A 20,037-nucleotide genomic window follows, 5' to 3' on the forward strand; every position below is an offset into this window, starting at 1 on the left:
CACTGAATACATTAACAACTCTTGTTAATGCAAAGAGAATAGTCAAAAGGAAGAGGAAATGCATAATAATCAAACTAAGTTGAGGTTGCACCATGCCATCAGAGCCTTGGCCTTTCTGTGGTTTGCTGTTACTCACCTTAGTGATGCAACAACTCAATTCACAGGATAATCAAGTTAAAAGAGTGCTAGCATGACCAGATAAAACAAAGACATTGTCAGTGGTAAAATCCATATCAGCATATGAAGTGCATGGAAAACATGTCAGTCAATCTTATGGAACAGCAGGATGGAAATGTTTACCACTGAAATATCCTTGTCCAAACTCAAGATATCTATCTGGTAGGTGTCTGAGTTCAATATCAATGAGCAAAAATTGTGCTGGCAGCTAGTTGTCCAAAAAAAAGGGGGGGCTTTAGATTGAATGGGATCTTAAGATTTTGCCAGACTGATGACCAGGTAGCTTTTAATTTAAGCTGATTGTTGAAGCACATGGAAGGAGGGATGTTCGTCCTTGTCATCTGTATTTGCCAAAACCTGGACACAGTAAGCCTGATTTGTCAATAGCAGTGGAAGGCATTTAGCTGGTGACAACATATGACAAGATTTCTTCTATGGCCACTCTGAAGCTAAATTATATTGTCCCCATTGTAGGGTGAGAGGAACAGCTGGTTAAAATTTTCCCTACTCATATCAGGGGAGTTGTCCTCTTCTGCTGGGTTTTCCATATCTGTTTACAATAAACCAAAGTGAAGGGATAAGCAATGAACATCTGATCCATCACCTAAACTAGTGGATGGACAACAAGCATAGTTCGTGAAGCCGAGCTGGTTGACTGGAAGACCATGCAGACAAGACTGGCTGGATCCATACACGGAAAGCCATGTGGACAGACCAATCTGTTGCAATGACTGGTCATTATTAACAGCAATTGCCAGCAAAACAAGATGGCTGAAAGCCAGATGGCAAGGATTACTATGCAGAATGTAGCAACACCAGTCAGGTCAGAAAAAGCTCCATGCGCTTGGAATTGAGGGCTAAATGGAGGAGTAAACACTCCTGGCATGTCAAAGTTTAAAACATAAAGATAAGAAGAGGTGAGAAAATGTTTGGAATCCAGGAGCAGCAACATCTCCTGTACTGACCACCTTATCTGTGACTAATGAAGCAAATGAGAAGATGGCAGTAATGTCACTTCCAAGATATTGCATTCTTCCAGTTCTAGTTATCCTGAAGTAATAGTCACTGACGGTAGAATTCAAGGAATCTTTGCAAGATGAGGGGCCACTGAGGCATCCCCATCTATTCTGGTTACCAATTCTATGTTGGGATCCAAACTGAAAACATCAGTCAATGACAATCTCAATTTCAACTGTCTCTCTCTGCCTTTCAGAAATGTGGACCAAGTTTCCTCTGACCATTCAAAGCAAGCACAACGTGGCTTAGTATATTTAGTTGCCACTGACAACAAGAAACAGCAAAGCACTGAAATCCACTACATGTAGAAATAGCAACAGTGTCTGCAACCCAAACAGTCTTCCAGAAAGAATCTATCCTGTGAAACTGAAAGCTCGAAGACAAATTCCACTTATAAATAAAAGAATATGCACAAATAAAGATGAAAAAACACAACAACTCATGTTTCAATCCCTGAACAGGCATCACACACTACATAACCTCTGCTAGCAGATTACTGAAAAGAAGTGTGAAATCTATTGGATTCTGAGTTATAATGATACATGTTAATAGTATTGCTGCAAATGCTTCTTACACTGAAGAACATCTGTATACAGGTGATCAGATAGCAGTGACAAGGGGAAGCAATTACAATGACATCTTGGAAGAGTTGTTTTCATGGCTACTATTTTACGCATTTACAAGATTTATCTATCCATAAAAGACAATTTTGTTTGGGGACAGGGAGGGGGAAGGGTGGCTTCAAGAGTTAATGTAAATTAATTTATAATGTAAATGAGATCAGATAATATATTAGATGAATATGACTGGACAATCTATTTGATGGAGACAACTACTCATAATTATTTCACCTCTGAAAATAAGATGTCCGCTGCATATATGCATTGGATCATTAATACTAATGGTACCTAGACTTTTTACAATATACACAGAGTCAAATGTTTCCAACAAACTCAAATATTTAAGTATGCACTGATTGATTTACCGATAGTAACTTCTGGTTTATGCCTGAGGATGTTGCAGACAGTTCTGTTTGTTGCTGCTGTTGTTGCTGTTGCAGTTGTTGTTGTTTAAACTTCTGAAGATCCATCTGTGCCTTGATCTGCATCTGGAAGACATGAAAAATAGCATAACAATACAGAACTCAAATACTGTGCAGGAACTCTCATCTTTGGTCCACGTTTATCCAGACCTTCAAGCTTAAGCCCTCAAATTATAATGTAATTTTCATGTGTGTGTAACAAATTTTAATGATGTGATACTCACTGCTGCATAGCTTACCTTTCTGAGACATTAATTACCCATGTCCCTATAATAAAAATTCCATCCTCCCCAAGACATACAAATTTAAATGGTTCAGAACCATAAGAAAATGGACCCAGTCTGTTCAAGTTTTAAATGGTTTAGAACCATCCTAAAACTGACCCAGTCTGTTCCCCACTTCACCGGCTCATGCGCAGTAACCATAGTTCTCTTTACAAACACAGACTACTTGTGGGACAAAAGAATGAGGTAGTAGGAAGGAATCTTTCAATAGTGATAGGTACTACATTATTAAAACTAGTTTCCCTCTCCAATAAAAAAAACCTACAATATTGTTACTATCTTACCTGTGGCTACTGCATAGCTGAATTTGCCTGTGTGGTGGGAGGCTGATGGCCTCAACAGTTGGTATATACAAGGATATACTAACTATTATGGTAGGAAATGTCCATTCTTTAAATTGGTACCTGCTTGGGCTACTGTGTAAACCTGACTATGGGCCCAAAAGAAAGTATGCTTTGGCCCTTGTGCAACAAAAAACAATGCAAAATGGAAGAGAAGGTAGCATGTAACTGCCAAAATATGGCTTCCATACCATCTCCCAAGTTTTAAAGGCCTATGAGATAACAATGGCTCAAACATCATGGGCTTTAATCTTCATGAATGAAAGCTCCCCTTCAGCATGAAACTAATAAGCCCTCTTTATCACTGGGCAAGCCACACAAAATGTGGATACAAAAATATCAGCAGAGCCCGTTATGAGAGGGAAAAGATACTTCCAACCCTTTTTTCTCCAGCCAGACATTGCCAAAATAGAAATGTAAAGCCCAAACAGGGCACATCAGACCTAAGCAAACTAAAACTTCTCCCAAACATGAAAGAGTAGTCACATTACAGGCTTCCGACTAAGATGGTTGTAATAACGAAAATATAAGACTTTCTGAGTCATTTTTAAATTTGTACAGACATTTTCAAGACCTGAAAAGCAATTTTCAAATTTTAGACCTTTTCCAGAATTCCAGACCCATGTAACAGGAAGAAGGACTTTCAACCTTAGACAAAAAGATTATGTAATAACAGCAGATAATTTATTACTGCATCAAAACCATTTGTCTTCCTTGAGTCACAGTCTTTCACCTCTGACCTTTCAAGTCCAAAATAGAGTGGGTTTTTACTTGCCCCAAGTGCAAGCCATCCACAAAGTTAGAAAACTGTTGATGGCTGACAACTGATTGAAAACAAATGAAATGTGAAAGAGACATAAACATATATCATTATAACTCACCACGTCTGGCCTTATGGTGACTGAAAAAAGTGTTTCAACAATGTAAGAAACCGCTCCAATGGTCAAAAAATCTGACCAAGTAGTCGACATATGAATATAAATATTCCTGTCAAATTTAATTTATCAAACCTCCTGTGGTTTGTCATAAGCAAAGATGTTGCATTAAAAAAATCTAGCAAGTTCAAATACTTGAACAATAAAAGTGATATATTACTACAATGGCAAAAAATATCTATTCAGTCATATACTTAATGCATATAGATTTGCTAGCCATATTCTATTTCATGGAGTGGACTTACTGTGCGGTCTTTTTTTACAAGCTCCTCATCACAAATGGACATTATGGGCAGTACCAAATCAAGATGCTCCCACTGCAAGCAATGGGCACATAAAATGAACGCATGGACAGAAAGTGCTACATTTTCACACCGACACAAGGTACATATATCTAAAACTGTTGTTAGATTTAAGAAATTTCCATTCTTAGTAATCACATTTTTGTGACAACCTTTCTAGCTGTCTAACCTGTTGGTGCTGTTTCTGATGAATGCGAGCCAAAATGTTGTGCTGTGACTGAAGGTATGTCTGTTGTTGCTCTGGCGTCATCTTGGACAGATAACTTTCCAACTTCTCTTTCTGTTGTGGGGTCAGGTTTATTAGCAAAACTCTGTTCCCAATCTGAAAAAAATCATCAACCAGTAAAAGATGTGCAACTCTACACTAAAGAAATTGATTACACTGGAAAAGATTGATCAAATTATTTAAATATACAACTAGATTAAAAAAGGCAGGATTTGTCATACGTATGGCAACAAAGAATTGTCGGTAGTAAAATGCTCCTGGCATGCCACAAGTACAAAATCTTTATTCTGACCAGCGACTGATTAAAAGATGGGACTTCACTAACTTAGCTCTTTTACTGTCAATGAGCTGACAAGGAAATGTTTCGGCAAGCCCATTTCAAACAAGGTGGATTGCCAAAATTCTTGGGTCTTAGTTCAAGACAAGATGATCCAATAGCTGACATTCTTATAATGGGTGAACAGGAATGACCTATGACAGCAATTGTACATTCATAGTAAAAAGAATTAAGACTGACCTATGAGAGCAATTGTACATTCATAGTAAAAAGAATTAAGACTGACCTATGACAGCAATTGTACATTCATAGTAAAAAGAATTAAGACTGACCTATGAGAGCAATTGTACATTCATAGTAAAAAGAATTAAGACTGACCTATTAAGACTGACCTATGACAGCAATTGTACATTCATAGTAAAAAGAATTAAGACTGACTTATGACAGCTATTGTACATTCAAATTAAAAAAAATATGATTTTATCTGAATACCATAGTTTCTGTGCTGACTGATAACACAGAACCTTTAGAACATGAAACATAAACTATAAAATTCAGCTAAAAGTTGGAAAGCTTGTATAGTTTGCAACTCCAGATTAATAAATCTGAATTAATTATAACCTTATCTTTGGTGCCTATCTCAAAATATTTATGCAACTGCATGAGCTTCAGTTCTTGTTAAAAAAGTTAAGGGTTACAAAACAAGGTTATATTGTCTCCAGCAGCACTCTGGAACAATTCTTAAGGGATTAATGTAAATTCTTTAAGTGGATGTCATCATGTCAAGCATTCTACATCATCATCAATAACTTCTAGTCTAATCTGAGCAATGATGCTTACATCGGAACCAATGCTATCTAGATCAGAATATTGTAAACTGTGTGTATGTGTGTGATTTACATTTTTTAATGCAGCTTCAACAAAATTTCAGTCATATCGCTATGATGTCTGCAGTGTGACAGTTTATAGTGATGTCTAGCACTGGGGCATCATGCCGCAGACATGTAGCATGATGTCCCACTAAGTCACATTATCCTGACACCAGGCCGACCAGTCCTAACACTAATCTCTTAATGCTGAGCGCCAAGCAAGGCAGCTGTTAGTACCATTTTTGTAAGTCTTTGGTATGACTCGGCTGGGGATAGAACCCACGACCTCCTGCAACCGAGGCGCACGCTCTAACCACTAGACCACTGGAGCAGTATTGTAAACTGTAAACTTTAACATATTTTGCTACATATAACGTGCACATTAATTTTTATATATGCAATATCTTATTTTCAAATAGGGTTGTGCACTTTACTAAATAAAATGACGAAATGATTGAGGCACTAACGAGTACAAGTCATGTTCACTTCTTGTGAAATATTAAATTCATCACACTGCAACTTAATTGTTTACTCACCTATTAAAGAACAAAATAATGCTCATCAACTTTGTCTTGTTCTTCAATGGCTACTGTTAATAAATTCATTTCACATCATTGTGTAGCATTTTGTTCTACAACTTGAATGGTCCAGTGGCCTCGTGGTTAGAACGTCCACCTAGGATGTGGGAGCTCACGGGTTCAAACTCTGGTCGAGTCGTATCAAATACTTATAAAAATGGTACTAACAGCTGCCTCACTAGGCGCTCAACATTAAGAGCTTAGTGTTAGGACTGGTTGGACTGGTGTCAGGACAATGTGATTGGGTGGGACATGGTGCTACATGTCTGCGGCATGATGCCCCAGTGCTAGACATCATTATAATATGCCACACCGCAGACATTGTAGCAATATGATTGAAAAATTGTTCAAGCTATGTTAAAAATCCAAATCACACAAACATGCTTATGTTACAGCTGTGCAAAGTACCTTATTGCAATGGAAAAATAATATCCTTTCTTGTAACTGCTCAATAATTCTGTAATTGTTGATGCAATGCATTTTTTCTTTATTCATTTCTTTTTTATTTCATTGTTGAATTGAAATTTAATATTTAGAATTTGAACTGTACATTTTCTTATTAGCAGTTATATCCAGGATTCCAAGGGTAGGGGACATTGTGTCCCCTGTTTTCCATATTATGCGGTCACACAAGATCTAAAAAAAAATAATTGTTGACAGTTCTTAATGCACTAGTAATGCTAAAAAATAAAATACTGTATTCTCATTTACTTTGAATGTTTGGCCACCTTAATTTGCATTATAATTTCATCTTTTCCTTGGATATTTACTCTGAAATTAATGCTTTATCAAGTGCTTAAGTAACTCTTGAAAATATTAACATGTTTGAAAGTGACTAAACTGAAATGAGCTGCACTGTGGAATTTTTCTGTTCCAGACATTGCTCTCATTTAACCACTAAGTATGCAAGGAAAGTAACCACAATAATTCCTTTTTTTTTTCTGACTCATTTCATTGATTAAATGTCAAACTGTATTTGCGTAAATTGAGCCCCATTCATCATTAATTCAACCCTGAAAAAATTAAATCTTCACTGCCAAAGATATGCCTTAAACCTTGAAAATATGTTACATCAATGGCTGACAAAGAATTTATATTGCCGATAGCTATATACTATAGTATATACTTTATTGCCAAATATGTTGCTTTAGAATGGATCACAATTGCAATCTTACAGTTTTTATCGCCTTCAGCAACTCTGGCCATTGCTATCACCTAACATGAAAGTGGATGGACATGCACTAAGAGTAGGCATATTTTTGAACAAATACATTCAAAGAATCAACATGGAACTTGTAAGAAATTCCAACACTGTGAAAGGCTAACATCATTGCCTATGCACAAGCACATGTTAACAGAGCTGCTGGAAGAGAGTCCAATATAGGAGTCTTCTTTTAGAAGTGGAGGACAATGACAGATGAGGATATACATTTATTTTACAAGTGATGACAATAATGAGGAATTTGAGGGATCTGATGCAACAGACTGAACCCCATCAACAAGGCAAATCTTAAAATGGCCCTTTTAAGGGCCAACCAAAAATTCAGAAAGGTAGACTTTCAGTATTGCTACTTTTTTTTTTGTTTGTTCTTTAATATCTTTAAATAACTGGTCATAACCAGGAGCTTCATGCTGACAGGAAGGACTATCAAAAGTCGAGCAGTTTGTTTTGTAAACAATTAAAATGTCAATTAACAAATGACGACCAGTGCACTATCCAAAATGATCAGCCATGGTCACAAAAACACAAGAAAATTATCAAGATTAATAACTGTATTATATCATGTGTATGTTATATAGCAGAAATAATTTTGGGTCGAAAATCAGGATGCATATTATACACATAAAAATACTGTAAGTATCCCTCATTATTAGCAACACATTTTATAAATGTGGCATGAGACATAAAGCTTTCATCTATTAATTTTCTGCAAAGCATTTACTTTCTTGCCTCTTAATCTTTACTAGCCATGATGGTCTAGTCGTTTGCATGCTGGACTCCCAACTGAACGGTATGTGTTAAAATCGTACTATCAGATCAGCCTGGTGTGTCTTTGGGCCAGGCATTTTACTCCATTTGCCTTGGCACAAAATAACCTACTGTGTTTCAGTGTAGTTAAACAGCTAATCAAATCTAACTCCAATTCTTTATGAATAAAGCTATTTTCACTTACTTAAGTACAATTTTCATGGCTTTGTAAAAAAGACATTTTTGTGGATACTTAAATTTGCGGTTTTGGACATCGAAGTTTGCATAATAGTAGGTATTTATTTTTGCCACCTAACCTCTTGAAATCCCAAACAGAAGAATATAAAAGAATAAAACTATGCTAATGGAAATGACAGTCACTTGAATTTTTAAAACATTAACACATCAACACAAATCAAAGATCTGACAAGTTCACTACCTACAGCATTTTTCAAAGGAAGCTGATGCCATGAAAGTGCAAAAATGCTACCTAAACTGAAACACAGAGTAATCAATCCTTGCTTGTGTCCGTCTCATGTACAAACCAACTTCAACCACTATACCAGTCCTGCCAACCCTAACAAGGCTGTCTCAGTAAGTCAGTTGATTTTTGTTCAGCAAGTCTGACCAATTTTCAGTAAGATGTAACAAAATATCATACATAGATTTTATAAAGTTGGAAAACATGTATTTGAAAAGTTCAGAATTTGAATCAATGATGGTAAACATTATGAAGAGTTTGCAAAGTACACGTAAACCTTATTTACCTCTAGTACAGTTGCACAAACTTCAGTTCCAAACAAACCTTGTGCAGCTCAATGGCTTGTTGCTATCTGAACTTTATGAAATTCTTGGATTTTTTTCCCTCCATTTCACGTGACAGTGGCAATAATATCTCCCACCACAACACATACTCAAATCAACATGTGATGTCCAATAAACATAACTGTGTTCCTTCCTGCTTTTAATCAAAAGAATTTGAATATTCCTTTATATTCTTTTTTTTTTCAAGAGGTTCATTTTCTTTTTCATTTTCAACATGCATCTCTTGCTAGATGCCTTTAAAAATAATTCTATAATCAACAGTATGATCATTCAGACACTTTGCATTAAAAAATATGTGCAGTTTAAAGCATTTGTGGTATTACTGGTTCCCTAATCTACTAAATCTAATATGAAATATAGATCCATTTCAAACAGACAAGCAAATTATGCAGATTTTATTGCAACAAATTGTTGTAGTTCTTGCTTTTACTCTGCAAGTCTGTATTATATGGGTCATTTTCATAAGACTTATGGTAAAATCATAAGGGCCTGCTATATTTGACAATAAAGAAAGAATGAAAAAAGAGAATTCTGATCACATTTCCACAACTCACAGGCAAAATAGGTTATGGAGGTGGTAACAGAAAAGGAAGATGTTGCTGGTGATGATCAGTGCACTGTATTAGTGAACCTTGCAAAACTCATTAATGAAGCCAATTCACACTGAATGGAAAATTGCAGTTCATGCAATGGAGAGTGAAAGATCCAACCTAATTATCAGTGGTTTTGAGAAAGCTACACTTGTTCAACTCTACAATTTGGGTATTATTTACCTGACAAGCACATGTGTATACCACATGACTTGATTGACATAATGTTGAACAGTGGCTTTGTCTGAAATTAAGTGAAGTGTGAGCTTCATTACTCTGCTGTAATTAATGTATATACAGTGTTTCATAAATAATAGTGCTTCAAGCAATAGTTCTAGTATTCTGCAGGCTTCTTGTTCTTATGGATACAAATGCAAGGATAAAATTAAATGTGCTTTCAGGAGGATCTAAATTATTCAACACAGTTATACATGAAGAAAGGATTGATTTAAACAGTAATCAATTTGTATTCTTTCTTTCATTCTCAGTAATACTAATGATTGAATACCTTGTGCATTTTCTCATCTCTCTAGCCTTACTTGTCTCTGAAACCTTTTTATGGCAGTGGATGGAAATTACAGCTACTGGATACCTTATTGATATGTGTGCATTGAAACAAAATGCGTTATTATTCTTTTTCAAACCAGATTACAATACTGGAATTGCAAAGCCTTAAAACAAATTTGATCTGAATTCATGAGGGACTATACAAGTTCTTGCATGGAAATGAAACAATGTCAAGTTGCAAATCAAACAGGAAGATGAATATCTGTGCCAATTGAACTTGGTCTTCTTAATGTAATACCTTGTACTAGTTCAATCCATTAAGTCCTTCAAAAATAACTGAGTGAAATGAAAACTGTTGACAAGATGGGGATGGAAAAAAAGACAGGACTGGACATGCAGAAATGGGTAACAAACAATTTATGCCCCCCTCCACTGATCTGGTAGGGGATATAAATACAATTTCTTATTTGTAATTCATAGTTCTTACCTTGACCTGTGTTGGCACAGGTACATTAGAATTGGCAGGCATAGAGGGGTTGTTTCCAGCTGTCTGTGATGTACTTTGAGTGGATGGGGTCAAAACTGGTGAGGTTTGTTCGACTAATTTCTGAATCAGTGATGGTTGGATGGGTGCTGAGGCAGCTGAAGTCAAGGTCACTGCTGCTGTGGTTCGCACAGGAGATTGTGCCAGCAAGGTTGACAGGGAATGATTAGAACTTGCTGCACTGGACTGAATGGTACCAGCAGATGCAACAGCTAAACGTGAAAGCAAGGAAGGACGAGAAATTTATGTGACTTGGGCTTAAAAGCAATTTGCATGAAAACAGCTGATGTACATGAATATTCTAGATATGACTAAAAGCTAAAGCCCAATTTTATAGAAAACGTGAAAGCTGTGTTAGTTCAGATGGAAGCATTTTACTGTCAAAAGTTGTACATGTATAAGCAAATCAAGATTATAAGAGCTTTGTTGGTCTCCCCCAAATGAAAATTCTAAAGCAGAGTGATGTACTAAAACTTAAGACTACTTGCTTTTTTATCACCAAAAGTGATCAGTCTGTCAGCAAATCTGTTTCAAAGTGGAAGATAATTATGACATCAGAGGTTACAATGAGACTCAATGAGTGCTTTGATTAGAGAAGAAATTGGAACTTTTCTTGACTGTTTACATTCCAAATGCCACTTTCATAGATATTTATAGTTGCATTCAAGTTAAAAGTGGAGGCAAATCACTTACTTGTTGCCATGCTACCCTGGATTGTGCTCCCTCCACTCATGTGCAGGATATTTTGCTGATTGGCTGTACCAATTCCAGATGATCCCTGAATAACAGTGCTACTTGTAGTAGCCTTGCAAAACACATACTGGTCTTGATTTATCTGCTGATTCATCTGTTGACCACTGGCAACTGAAGCAACATGATCTCCACTTGACCCAATTTTAATCTGTCCTTTCTTTACAGTCTTGTCTTTCAGTTTCTGTAATTGCTGAAGCTTCATCTGTTTGTCAGCAGAGTTCATATTTTTCTGATTGTTCAACTTGTTTATCTCCTCCTGTATCTTTATCAAGTTTTGGCTGGCCTCTGGATTAAGCTGTATTTTTGCAAGAGCTGGAACACCACTGGGTGCTTCCACAGCAGGTTTTGGATTCATGGAGGCAGGAATGTTCAGCTTGGATGAACTTAAACCAGAATTGGACAGGGAACTCACTTTACCTGAATTAGTATTCACAGGTCTGTTCATGGAAGCCGATGGCAAGACACTTAACAAAGGTGCTCCATGAAGGCTACTAGCAACAGTAACTTGCGATATTGCAGTGTTGGACTGTGAAATAGTTGTAGTCACTTGAGTGGAATTGGCAGTGCTTATGCCTGAGGTGAATATCAAAGTACCAGAAATTGCACCACCAGTACCTGTGTGTGAAGATCCTTGTGTATAAACTATTTGAGGAGATGTATTAAGATAGGATGTCATTTTTGGAAGTGTCACATAAGAACTAGTGCTAGCTGCATTAGAATAAGCCTCTCGAATACTGGAATCTTCTGATACTGGGGTGACAGATTCAACCCTTGGTACAGATGAATTAATAATGACTCCTGGGTATGATGCTGACATACTGTTATTTTGTGGGGACCGAGACACGGGTGGCACAGCCACATAATTACTTAGATTTGACTGACTAGAACTGTTGGCATGGGAAAAGGTTACAGATGATGAAAGGACACTGGGAAAATTTGTGATGATACTGCTGGTGGATGAGGCCATACCAGCAGAAGCTGATGGCAACACCTGCTGCAGAAAGGTTTGATTAGTGTCTGTTTGATGATGTTGAGATGTGGGGTGAACCTGGAGATGAGACTGTTGAGTTTGAACAAGCTGTGGTAGATGGGCTGATGTAGGCTGAACTTGGGCTGGAGAAGATGTTGGCTGGCTGGGTTGAGTTTGGACAAGCTGGACATTGTATGATCCCAGAATAGGCTGCAGTCCAGACAACTGCTGAAGACTGACATTCTGACCTCCTATATTAAATGTCAATGGGTAACCTGAACCTGAATTTGTGGAGCTCTGCCCTGTACTCTGGTTGATAAACTTTACTTGGGAATTAGATGGACTGCCGATCACCTTAAAGAAAAGAAAATTGAGCTCAATTTAATTGACATAAGTATCGCATCAGATGTTATAGACTAGGCCTGGAAGTTATCAAAGTTTGCAATCCTGTGTATGTAGGTACAGCACACTTGTTTACATTATTATATTTAAGTACATTCCTCTTCAAGTTTTTCAGATTCTGATGAAATGAACAGACTATCAAACTGAAGTTTTATGACTTTCAACACAACAAGCAAGGAAAATCTGAGGTCTCTTATTATTCAGTATATTTAATAGTTTCATATATTTATTTATCAAGTAGTGACAAACGAACATGTTTTGTCTCATTCAAGGTAACACTACAGAGTTGGGTAAGGGTCTCACAATTTCAATTCTGACCTAATTAATAGCCAGACCTGGTGAATGCAGGGAATTCTCTTCAAAAACAGTTTTTGTTGGTGTTAAAACTATGTTATGTAATACCTACCCACTATTATTGTGCTGCTATATCTTTACCTGGTGCTATTCCCCAGTCAAGCTGTAGCAATAAGACCTTCAAGACAGTTGCCATGGTGTCCATATTGGATATCAGAGTGACACCCCACATCATTAGTGACAAACCCGTTAATATAACTTTCTCTTTAGGAAGGTTTGCAATAACAAGATATTTAAGATGACCACTGGCAGCCATATTGAATGTTAGGTCCACACTACTTTCATTTAGAACCAAATGCCATCTCAAGTTTTTTCTGTGTAAAAACACCCATGTTGATATGACCATCTATTTAAAAATAACTAGCTTTAAAAAAATCAAGTTCACTGTGTACCTGACAAGGGACATATAATCTGTAAACAAAAGAAAACAGCTAATATTTCACTGTGAGTATACATTAAACATTAGCATCATTATCAATGGAGGTAAACATATTTATCTTATTCAGAGTCTACGACATAGGTTTTCCCAATGGAAAAACCTGGTGTACCTGATGTTTGCCAAGTTCTTTATTACAATTTTAGTAACAGAATGTATCTTGTTGAAAATTGAGAATGTTCTAGAAATGAACCTTTGAAAACCATCCTAGTTATATTTTTGTGTCTTAGGTTTTTACATAATTTCATTTACACCAGAAATTACTCACTCTTGCCTTATGTCAAGATGTCATGGCAACAATCTAAAACAATCTCTGCAACACAACTAGAAACAACATTGACTCCTTCAGGACAGTGATCTGGTAACAAGTATATGAAACAAGAAATTGGTATCAATGACCATACAAATTGATCAAGCATGGTCCCCGACATTGTACAAGTGTCATTTGACACTTTACCCAGTGCCAACTGAAAGACCCATGGTGATCGTCATTTGACCCTCAAAAGAGCTACAGACTCTATCTTAATGGGAATAGAAAATTATTTAAATCAGAAAGTGCTGTAGATTCCTTTACCTATTCTTTGATGCAAACTAAATGCTGAAAGGAAATGCAAGAAATAAAGACTGGAACAAGAATTGGGTAGGCAGTGCTTACCCTAACACCTTATACTAATAGAGGGATGAAAAACAAAGTAGCACCACTTTGCTAATGAGATATTCAAAACTCAAAACCAATGAAATGATACATGACAATTATGCAAGGGAAATTAGCAAATACAACACCAATTGGATACAATTAATAGTAGAAATGCCAAAAGACTTGAATATCCAAGAGTGATTATGTAAGTTAACCAAGCTATCAGACGGGAGTCAAGGTTTCTATTAGTAATACAACACCAACTGGATACAATTAATAGTAGAAATGCCAAAAGACTTGAATATCCAAGAGTGATTATATAAGTTAACCAAGCTATCAGACGGGAGTCAAGGTTTCTATTAGTAATACAACACCAACTGGATACAATTAATAGTAGAAATGCCAAAAGACTTGAATATCCAAGAGTGATTATGTAAGTTAACCAAGCTATCAGACTGGAGTCAAGGTTTCTATTAGTAATACAACACCAATTGGATACAATTAATAGTAGAAATGCCAAAAGACTTGAATATCCAAGAGTGATTATGTAAGTTAACCAAGCTGTCAGACGGGAGTCAAGGTTTCTATTAGGAATTCTAGACCTCCGACTGGAGGTGGGAAAAATGTCCTTGAACTGAGTATTAGTGTCAGGACAGCACAATAATAGCAGGTAATATAACAGTGCTATTAAATCAAAGGTTTGTTCCTTTATTCTGTGGAAAGAAATGTGAATGAAATATTTCAGCTGCCCAATATAAATGATTCAGGGTAGCAAGGATAGCTAAAACATCTATCCCCAGCATACTACAGTGCCACTACACTTTTACCACCTGGAAATTGTTATAACTGGGAGTATAACAGTGACAACCAAACAGGTAATAAATATGATCACACATGTACTCTACCCATGCAACATATCAAGTTTAACATATTCTTACCTGCAATCCTTGTGTTTGACCTGTGGTCATGGCAGCCTGGGAAACATGCTGGGTCCCTAAGGTTTGCACTTGAGAGTTTTGTCCCCTTGTCTGCTGTGATATATGAATCAGGTTTGAAGGGGTCAGGGTCCGCACAATGATATTCTGGGGCTGCCCCTGTACAGGTGTTGGGGTTCTTTGAATAAGAACCTGTTGACCTTGCTGGTTTAACTGAATAACTTGCTGAATTCCTGAAATTTAACAAATGCAAATTAAAACACTGTTGGCATTTTGCCTGGTAAAAATTATTAGGTATGAATTTATTAGAATACATAAACAGTCACCCCAAGTCAGCTGCAAAAATTAAACTGTGTTAAGTTTTATACATAACTGTATAACCTTTAAGCTACTAATTATTGTATCAAGAACAAATCATGCATCTGTGATCTATTTTATATGTAGTTAACATACAAACAGCACATATATCTGAAATATTTTTTTTAACTCTAGTTTTCTTTAATTTGCAAGAATTGTATGCTGATATAATTGAACTTATCAGACTGTTTTAATTTTCTCAAGGAAAGAAAAATCCAAACAGATGTTGTTTGAAATGCAGTCCAAATTGCTCATCACAGTGCAGACATTTTTGACCTGTAACATAAACTGAATTAGGCCACAATTTGTAAATCTTGTCTAGTGGTGTCATATAATGGATTTTTCCAGTCCTCTTACTGTATTTCAACAAACCTGCAGCTTTCTCTTGCCCTGTGCCCTGTGGGGCCAATCTGATGACACTGCCCAGGGCTCCCTGAGGCTGCCCAGTCTGACTAACACTAATCTGCTGTGTCTGTTGAGGCTGCTGTGTCATTGGAAGCTGTTGTATATTCTGTATGCTGACATGATGCCCTATTGGCTGACTAGGAATTAGAATACTCTTCCCTTCTGCCGTCTGAATCAGAGTTCCTTGAATATTAAAAGGAGCTGGGATGGTCCCCGGAAGAGTCTGAATGCTCCCAACATTTGTCCGTTGTGTACTGTGAAGCTGCTGTGTACTATTACTGCACAAAACTGGTGCCACATTGACATGTACAATGTTTGGATTCTGTATAACAGTATTTTGCGTATTGACCAAACTCTGGCCGTGTCCTGTGTTGAGCAATGCCTGACCTTGCAACAGGCCAGGGTTCATAATATTTTGTGCACTCCCTCCACCTGACATTTGCAACATAGTACCTTGAAATGGGACAGTCGAGCCTTGGCCAGACAGCTGAAAATGAGCAGTTTGCTGCTGTGGAAGATGAAGAATATTTACATTGGGAGCTGGACTTGTGCTACTTTTGAACTGAGTGACAGTATGACTAGAAGCTGGCATGGTGTATGCAACACTAAATCCAACTGCCTGGGAACCTGACTGGGACTTGTTCATCATGGGTGATCCTGAAGGGACAGGGCTTTGATTTGGAGTTCTAGACTGACTGGGTGGCATAGGAGAAGCACCACCTGGGTGCTGAAAGACAGGGCTTGTAATTATTCGAGCCTGTTGCTGTTGTTGAAGAATCTGCTGTTGTATCTGAAGCTGCTGCTGCTGTGTTGCCAACTGGATCTGTCCAGTTTTTATCAAAAACTGCTGGTTCCCTTGCTGCACTAGTTGAGTACTGAAATACATATATAAAATCTTCAGTGATGTAAGTATGTTAAAATTGCAAAGCAGTTAAAGATAGCAAGCCATGTCCATACAACTCAGCACTATTCACTCTGATTTCATAAATAACTGGCATGCAAATTTCTGCCTTTCATTATGTTTTTTTAAGGTAATATCAGATCCTTGATTTGAAGTTTCCTAAAGTAACAGAGAACAGTCATTTTATATAAATGTTATTTAATCTCCCCACCCCCCCGATTTATCAAAGCAGTGTGAACAATCTAGTTTTACTAAGTGGACTCAATAGGCAAGAATACTAAGTGTGAGCCTGTTGCAACAAATTTTATATCAAAGTGTTTCATGGTTCCAAAGTTATAATAGAAATAAACTTTACATGCTGTTAAATAATCTTTTTGTGAAGTGTAAATCATTCTATTAATGCGTCATCTACAAGAGCATTGCCAACAGTATATGATACTCTACCGACATGAGGTTAATCATTTAAATGTATTTTCTGCAGTATACTCTAAGAAAACATAAAAAATAGGTACAGACATTGTTCTGACTGTATTCCCAGGTCAATCTTCACCCATTGCTAACTAAACTCCTCACTACTGACTTTCAAATCACATGGCTCTTTCTCTGGTAAAAGATTAAACCAAGTTTTGATGAAATTTGTTTAAAAAACTAAAGTTCTGATATGCAATGAAATGCAAAGATGGTTTGTGATTAACGACGGTTCTGAGGTTTACAAGTACACACACCAAAATCAATAGGGGTCTTGCATGGGCCTGCTGTGTAGTGCTAAAGTTATTGTCAGGAAATGTAAAGCAATGACCCAACCTTCTTGAAGTCTTTTGAATCAGCCAGCTTAAAATTATAAGTACAAGATAAAAATCATTGCACCACAATAACAATTTTTTTTTTAATGATAAGGATGAATACAAAAGCCATTTTTTGTGTGACAGCAATTTGGACCTTCATGTTACTGATACACTGGAGTAAAGGGGAACAAGATTAGACCATCTGTCCCTTTTAACAGTAAAGAGTTGAAACCATCTCTGATATTCTTTAGCAATAACATTTTCTAATTAGTTGCTGTGGTGGACGTACTGGATATCATTAAGGACAAACTAGACATCATTAGACGTCTTTTGTTCAAAACTTTGTTATAATAGGAGGAATAGTGACAACAAAATTTTCAAGTAGGTCATTGTGACAGCTGTAATAGACCTTAGATAAACACCATTTTGATTTTGCATCAAGCAGACATCAGAGGAAATATTTTGGGTAATTGTCAATTAGACTTTCCATTCAGGAGTTATAGGTTACTGCATTTGTATGGGAAAATATGAACTAGTTTTTCAGATGGAATGCTTTTTATTACATGCTCATTTTTTTAATTCTACCCAAGGCTTAATTTTATAAACAAAATAAACTACAAGAAACAAAGTAACTGAATGTATGCCATACTCCAAACTAAATACACAAGCGCAGATTCATCATTACACAAAAACTATAGTTTTTGCCATTCTTATTACCAGCTAAAGAAGACCGTTTATGCCTTGTCACTTGCATGTTATTTGTAGGTACCTAGCAATTTTATGAAATCTGGCATCTCCCGTCTAAATCCGAAATATTATATCAAAAAAGTTAATGCGGAATGTAGCAAAGCAGCTGGTGTGTGGCAATCCACGAAACATCTGCTTTAGTTCATTCAGAAACAAATGTAATCAGCCAAAATGTAAACTATGTGAGTGTACATGATTTGTTTACAAAAAAGTGCTGGCCATCTGCGTCCATTGTTTGTTTACAATAGAAAGTAGTTCCTTTATGAGTGCAATATGAAGTTGAGCACGAGTTCAGTATTGTAAAATATTGAATGATTCTGAGAATGCAAAGCTAACGGAGAAAAAAATGAGTACATAATAAAAGTAGTTATAAAAAGATTTCACAGATGGCTGCTGTAGTAGGCAAAGTGAACATCAGATTAGCACCATTTTAATTTAAAGCCAAGCAGTCATTGTAAGAAATCTTTTAGAAAAAACCTCAAACTGATATGACCATCCATTTGGGACAAACAACACCCCAGATCTGCACCATTTTCAATTATAATCAAGCAGGCATCATAAAGAAGTCTTTTAGGACCATGTAGATATCCTATAAGTTTTTCTGTGAAACCCACAAAGTTCATATCACCATCCATGTAGGATGAACTGGACACCACAAATTAAACCAAGTAGACACCATATGAAGTCTTCCAATGAAAATCAATGTTGAGTGGACTTTCCATTTAGGAAAAGTATCAATAAGATTTTCAGGATGGCCATAATGGATGTCAGATCAGCACCAGTTTAAATTTAAAACCTACTAGGCATCACAAGAAGTCTGTTGGTGAAAACCCCTTGACCAGTCATTTTGGAGGAATACCAACAACATTTTCAAGACGGTGATGGGGTGGCCATAACTGGCGTCTTATTGGCAATGTTTTCAGTTGAAACCTTCCTGACACTAACAGAAGCCTTTACATCAAAACCCGATGTTGACATGACCATCCATTCAAGGGCACTCTCTACAGATATTATGTATCTCTGAGAAAGTTACGTGTAAGGCGAAGTTGCTCACATTTTCAACATGCACAAAGGAGAGAATGTTGGCATACTTGTATGTTACTTTCATGTACTGTAGCTGAAATTTTTTTGTTTATTGAAACTGTGGAAATCATATATTATCTAATAACACAGTTAATCAAAATGGCTGCTCCCATGTGCATGAAAAAATCAGTCTATCTTAAGCAGATATCGAAAATAAATTTTGCCAGATTGGACATTATTAGCTTCTGAAAGTCCAGTGAATGATTTAAAAACTAGATAAAAATTACTAAAAAGGTATCTCTGCTCTTATTTTAATATAAATTACCTTGGAGGTGCATATCTGAAGGAAGGCAAAACTATACTCTAAAACCCAAAATTACACCCATCAAACATACACAAAAATAATGAGAATTAAAGTTTAACAAAACCCAAGACATACACGGTCTTTTAGAAATGGCCAGGATAACCAGCGAGGAAAACCAGGGAATTCTCTCTTTAAAAATGTATCCCTTGGCAAAATACAAATTTTCAAGACAGCAACTGTAGTGACCATATTGGATGCTCAAGCAGCATCAAATATTCATTTAGGACCAACTTGACATTGTAATGAACATGTCTAGTTTCCTGGAAATCATCCAGTAGTATAGGAGGAGATCATTAAGAACCTTGCTCCAACTGATGGATGATGAACAACTGACCATCCCACAAGTTCATCTAGTCTATGAATGTTATGGTCTATGCAAGTGGAATACAGATATTGGATAAATGTTAGTGAAATACTGGTTGTGATACAAAGCTGAAAGACATGTGAGAAGACTGTGCACGAAAATTGTATCCAGCAAAGCCAAA

At 36.6% G+C, this 20,037-nt stretch overlaps 1 protein-coding gene across 4 annotated transcripts in view; it reads right to left on the minus strand.

The window, feature by feature from the left end:
* Nucleotides 1-20,037, minus strand: part of LOC149784877 (uncharacterized) — a 72,083-nt gene that overhangs the window by 18,249 nt on the left and 33,797 nt on the right. For all 4 annotated transcript variants that reach the window (XM_089978454.1, XM_089978452.1, XM_089978455.1 and 1 more), the window contains 6 exons: nt 15,700-16,607; nt 14,974-15,203; nt 11,177-12,560; nt 10,427-10,695; nt 4,268-4,420; nt 2,180-2,302 (listed from right to left, as the gene is read on the minus strand). In XM_089978454.1, the coding sequence (XP_089834580.1) occupies nt 2,180-2,302; nt 4,268-4,420; nt 10,427-10,695; nt 11,177-12,560; nt 14,974-15,203; nt 15,700-16,607 (3,067 nt within the window). The remainder of the gene's footprint in view (nt 1-2,179; nt 2,303-4,267; nt 4,421-10,426; nt 10,696-11,176; nt 12,561-14,973; nt 15,204-15,699; nt 16,608-20,037) is intronic.

This window comes from Sinohyriopsis cumingii, chromosome 13, assembly GCF_028554795.1.
Source record: "Sinohyriopsis cumingii isolate HCF-2022 chromosome 13, ASM2855479v2, whole genome shotgun sequence".
Classification (NCBI taxonomy): Eukaryota; Metazoa; Mollusca; class Bivalvia; order Unionida; family Unionidae; genus Sinohyriopsis; species Sinohyriopsis cumingii.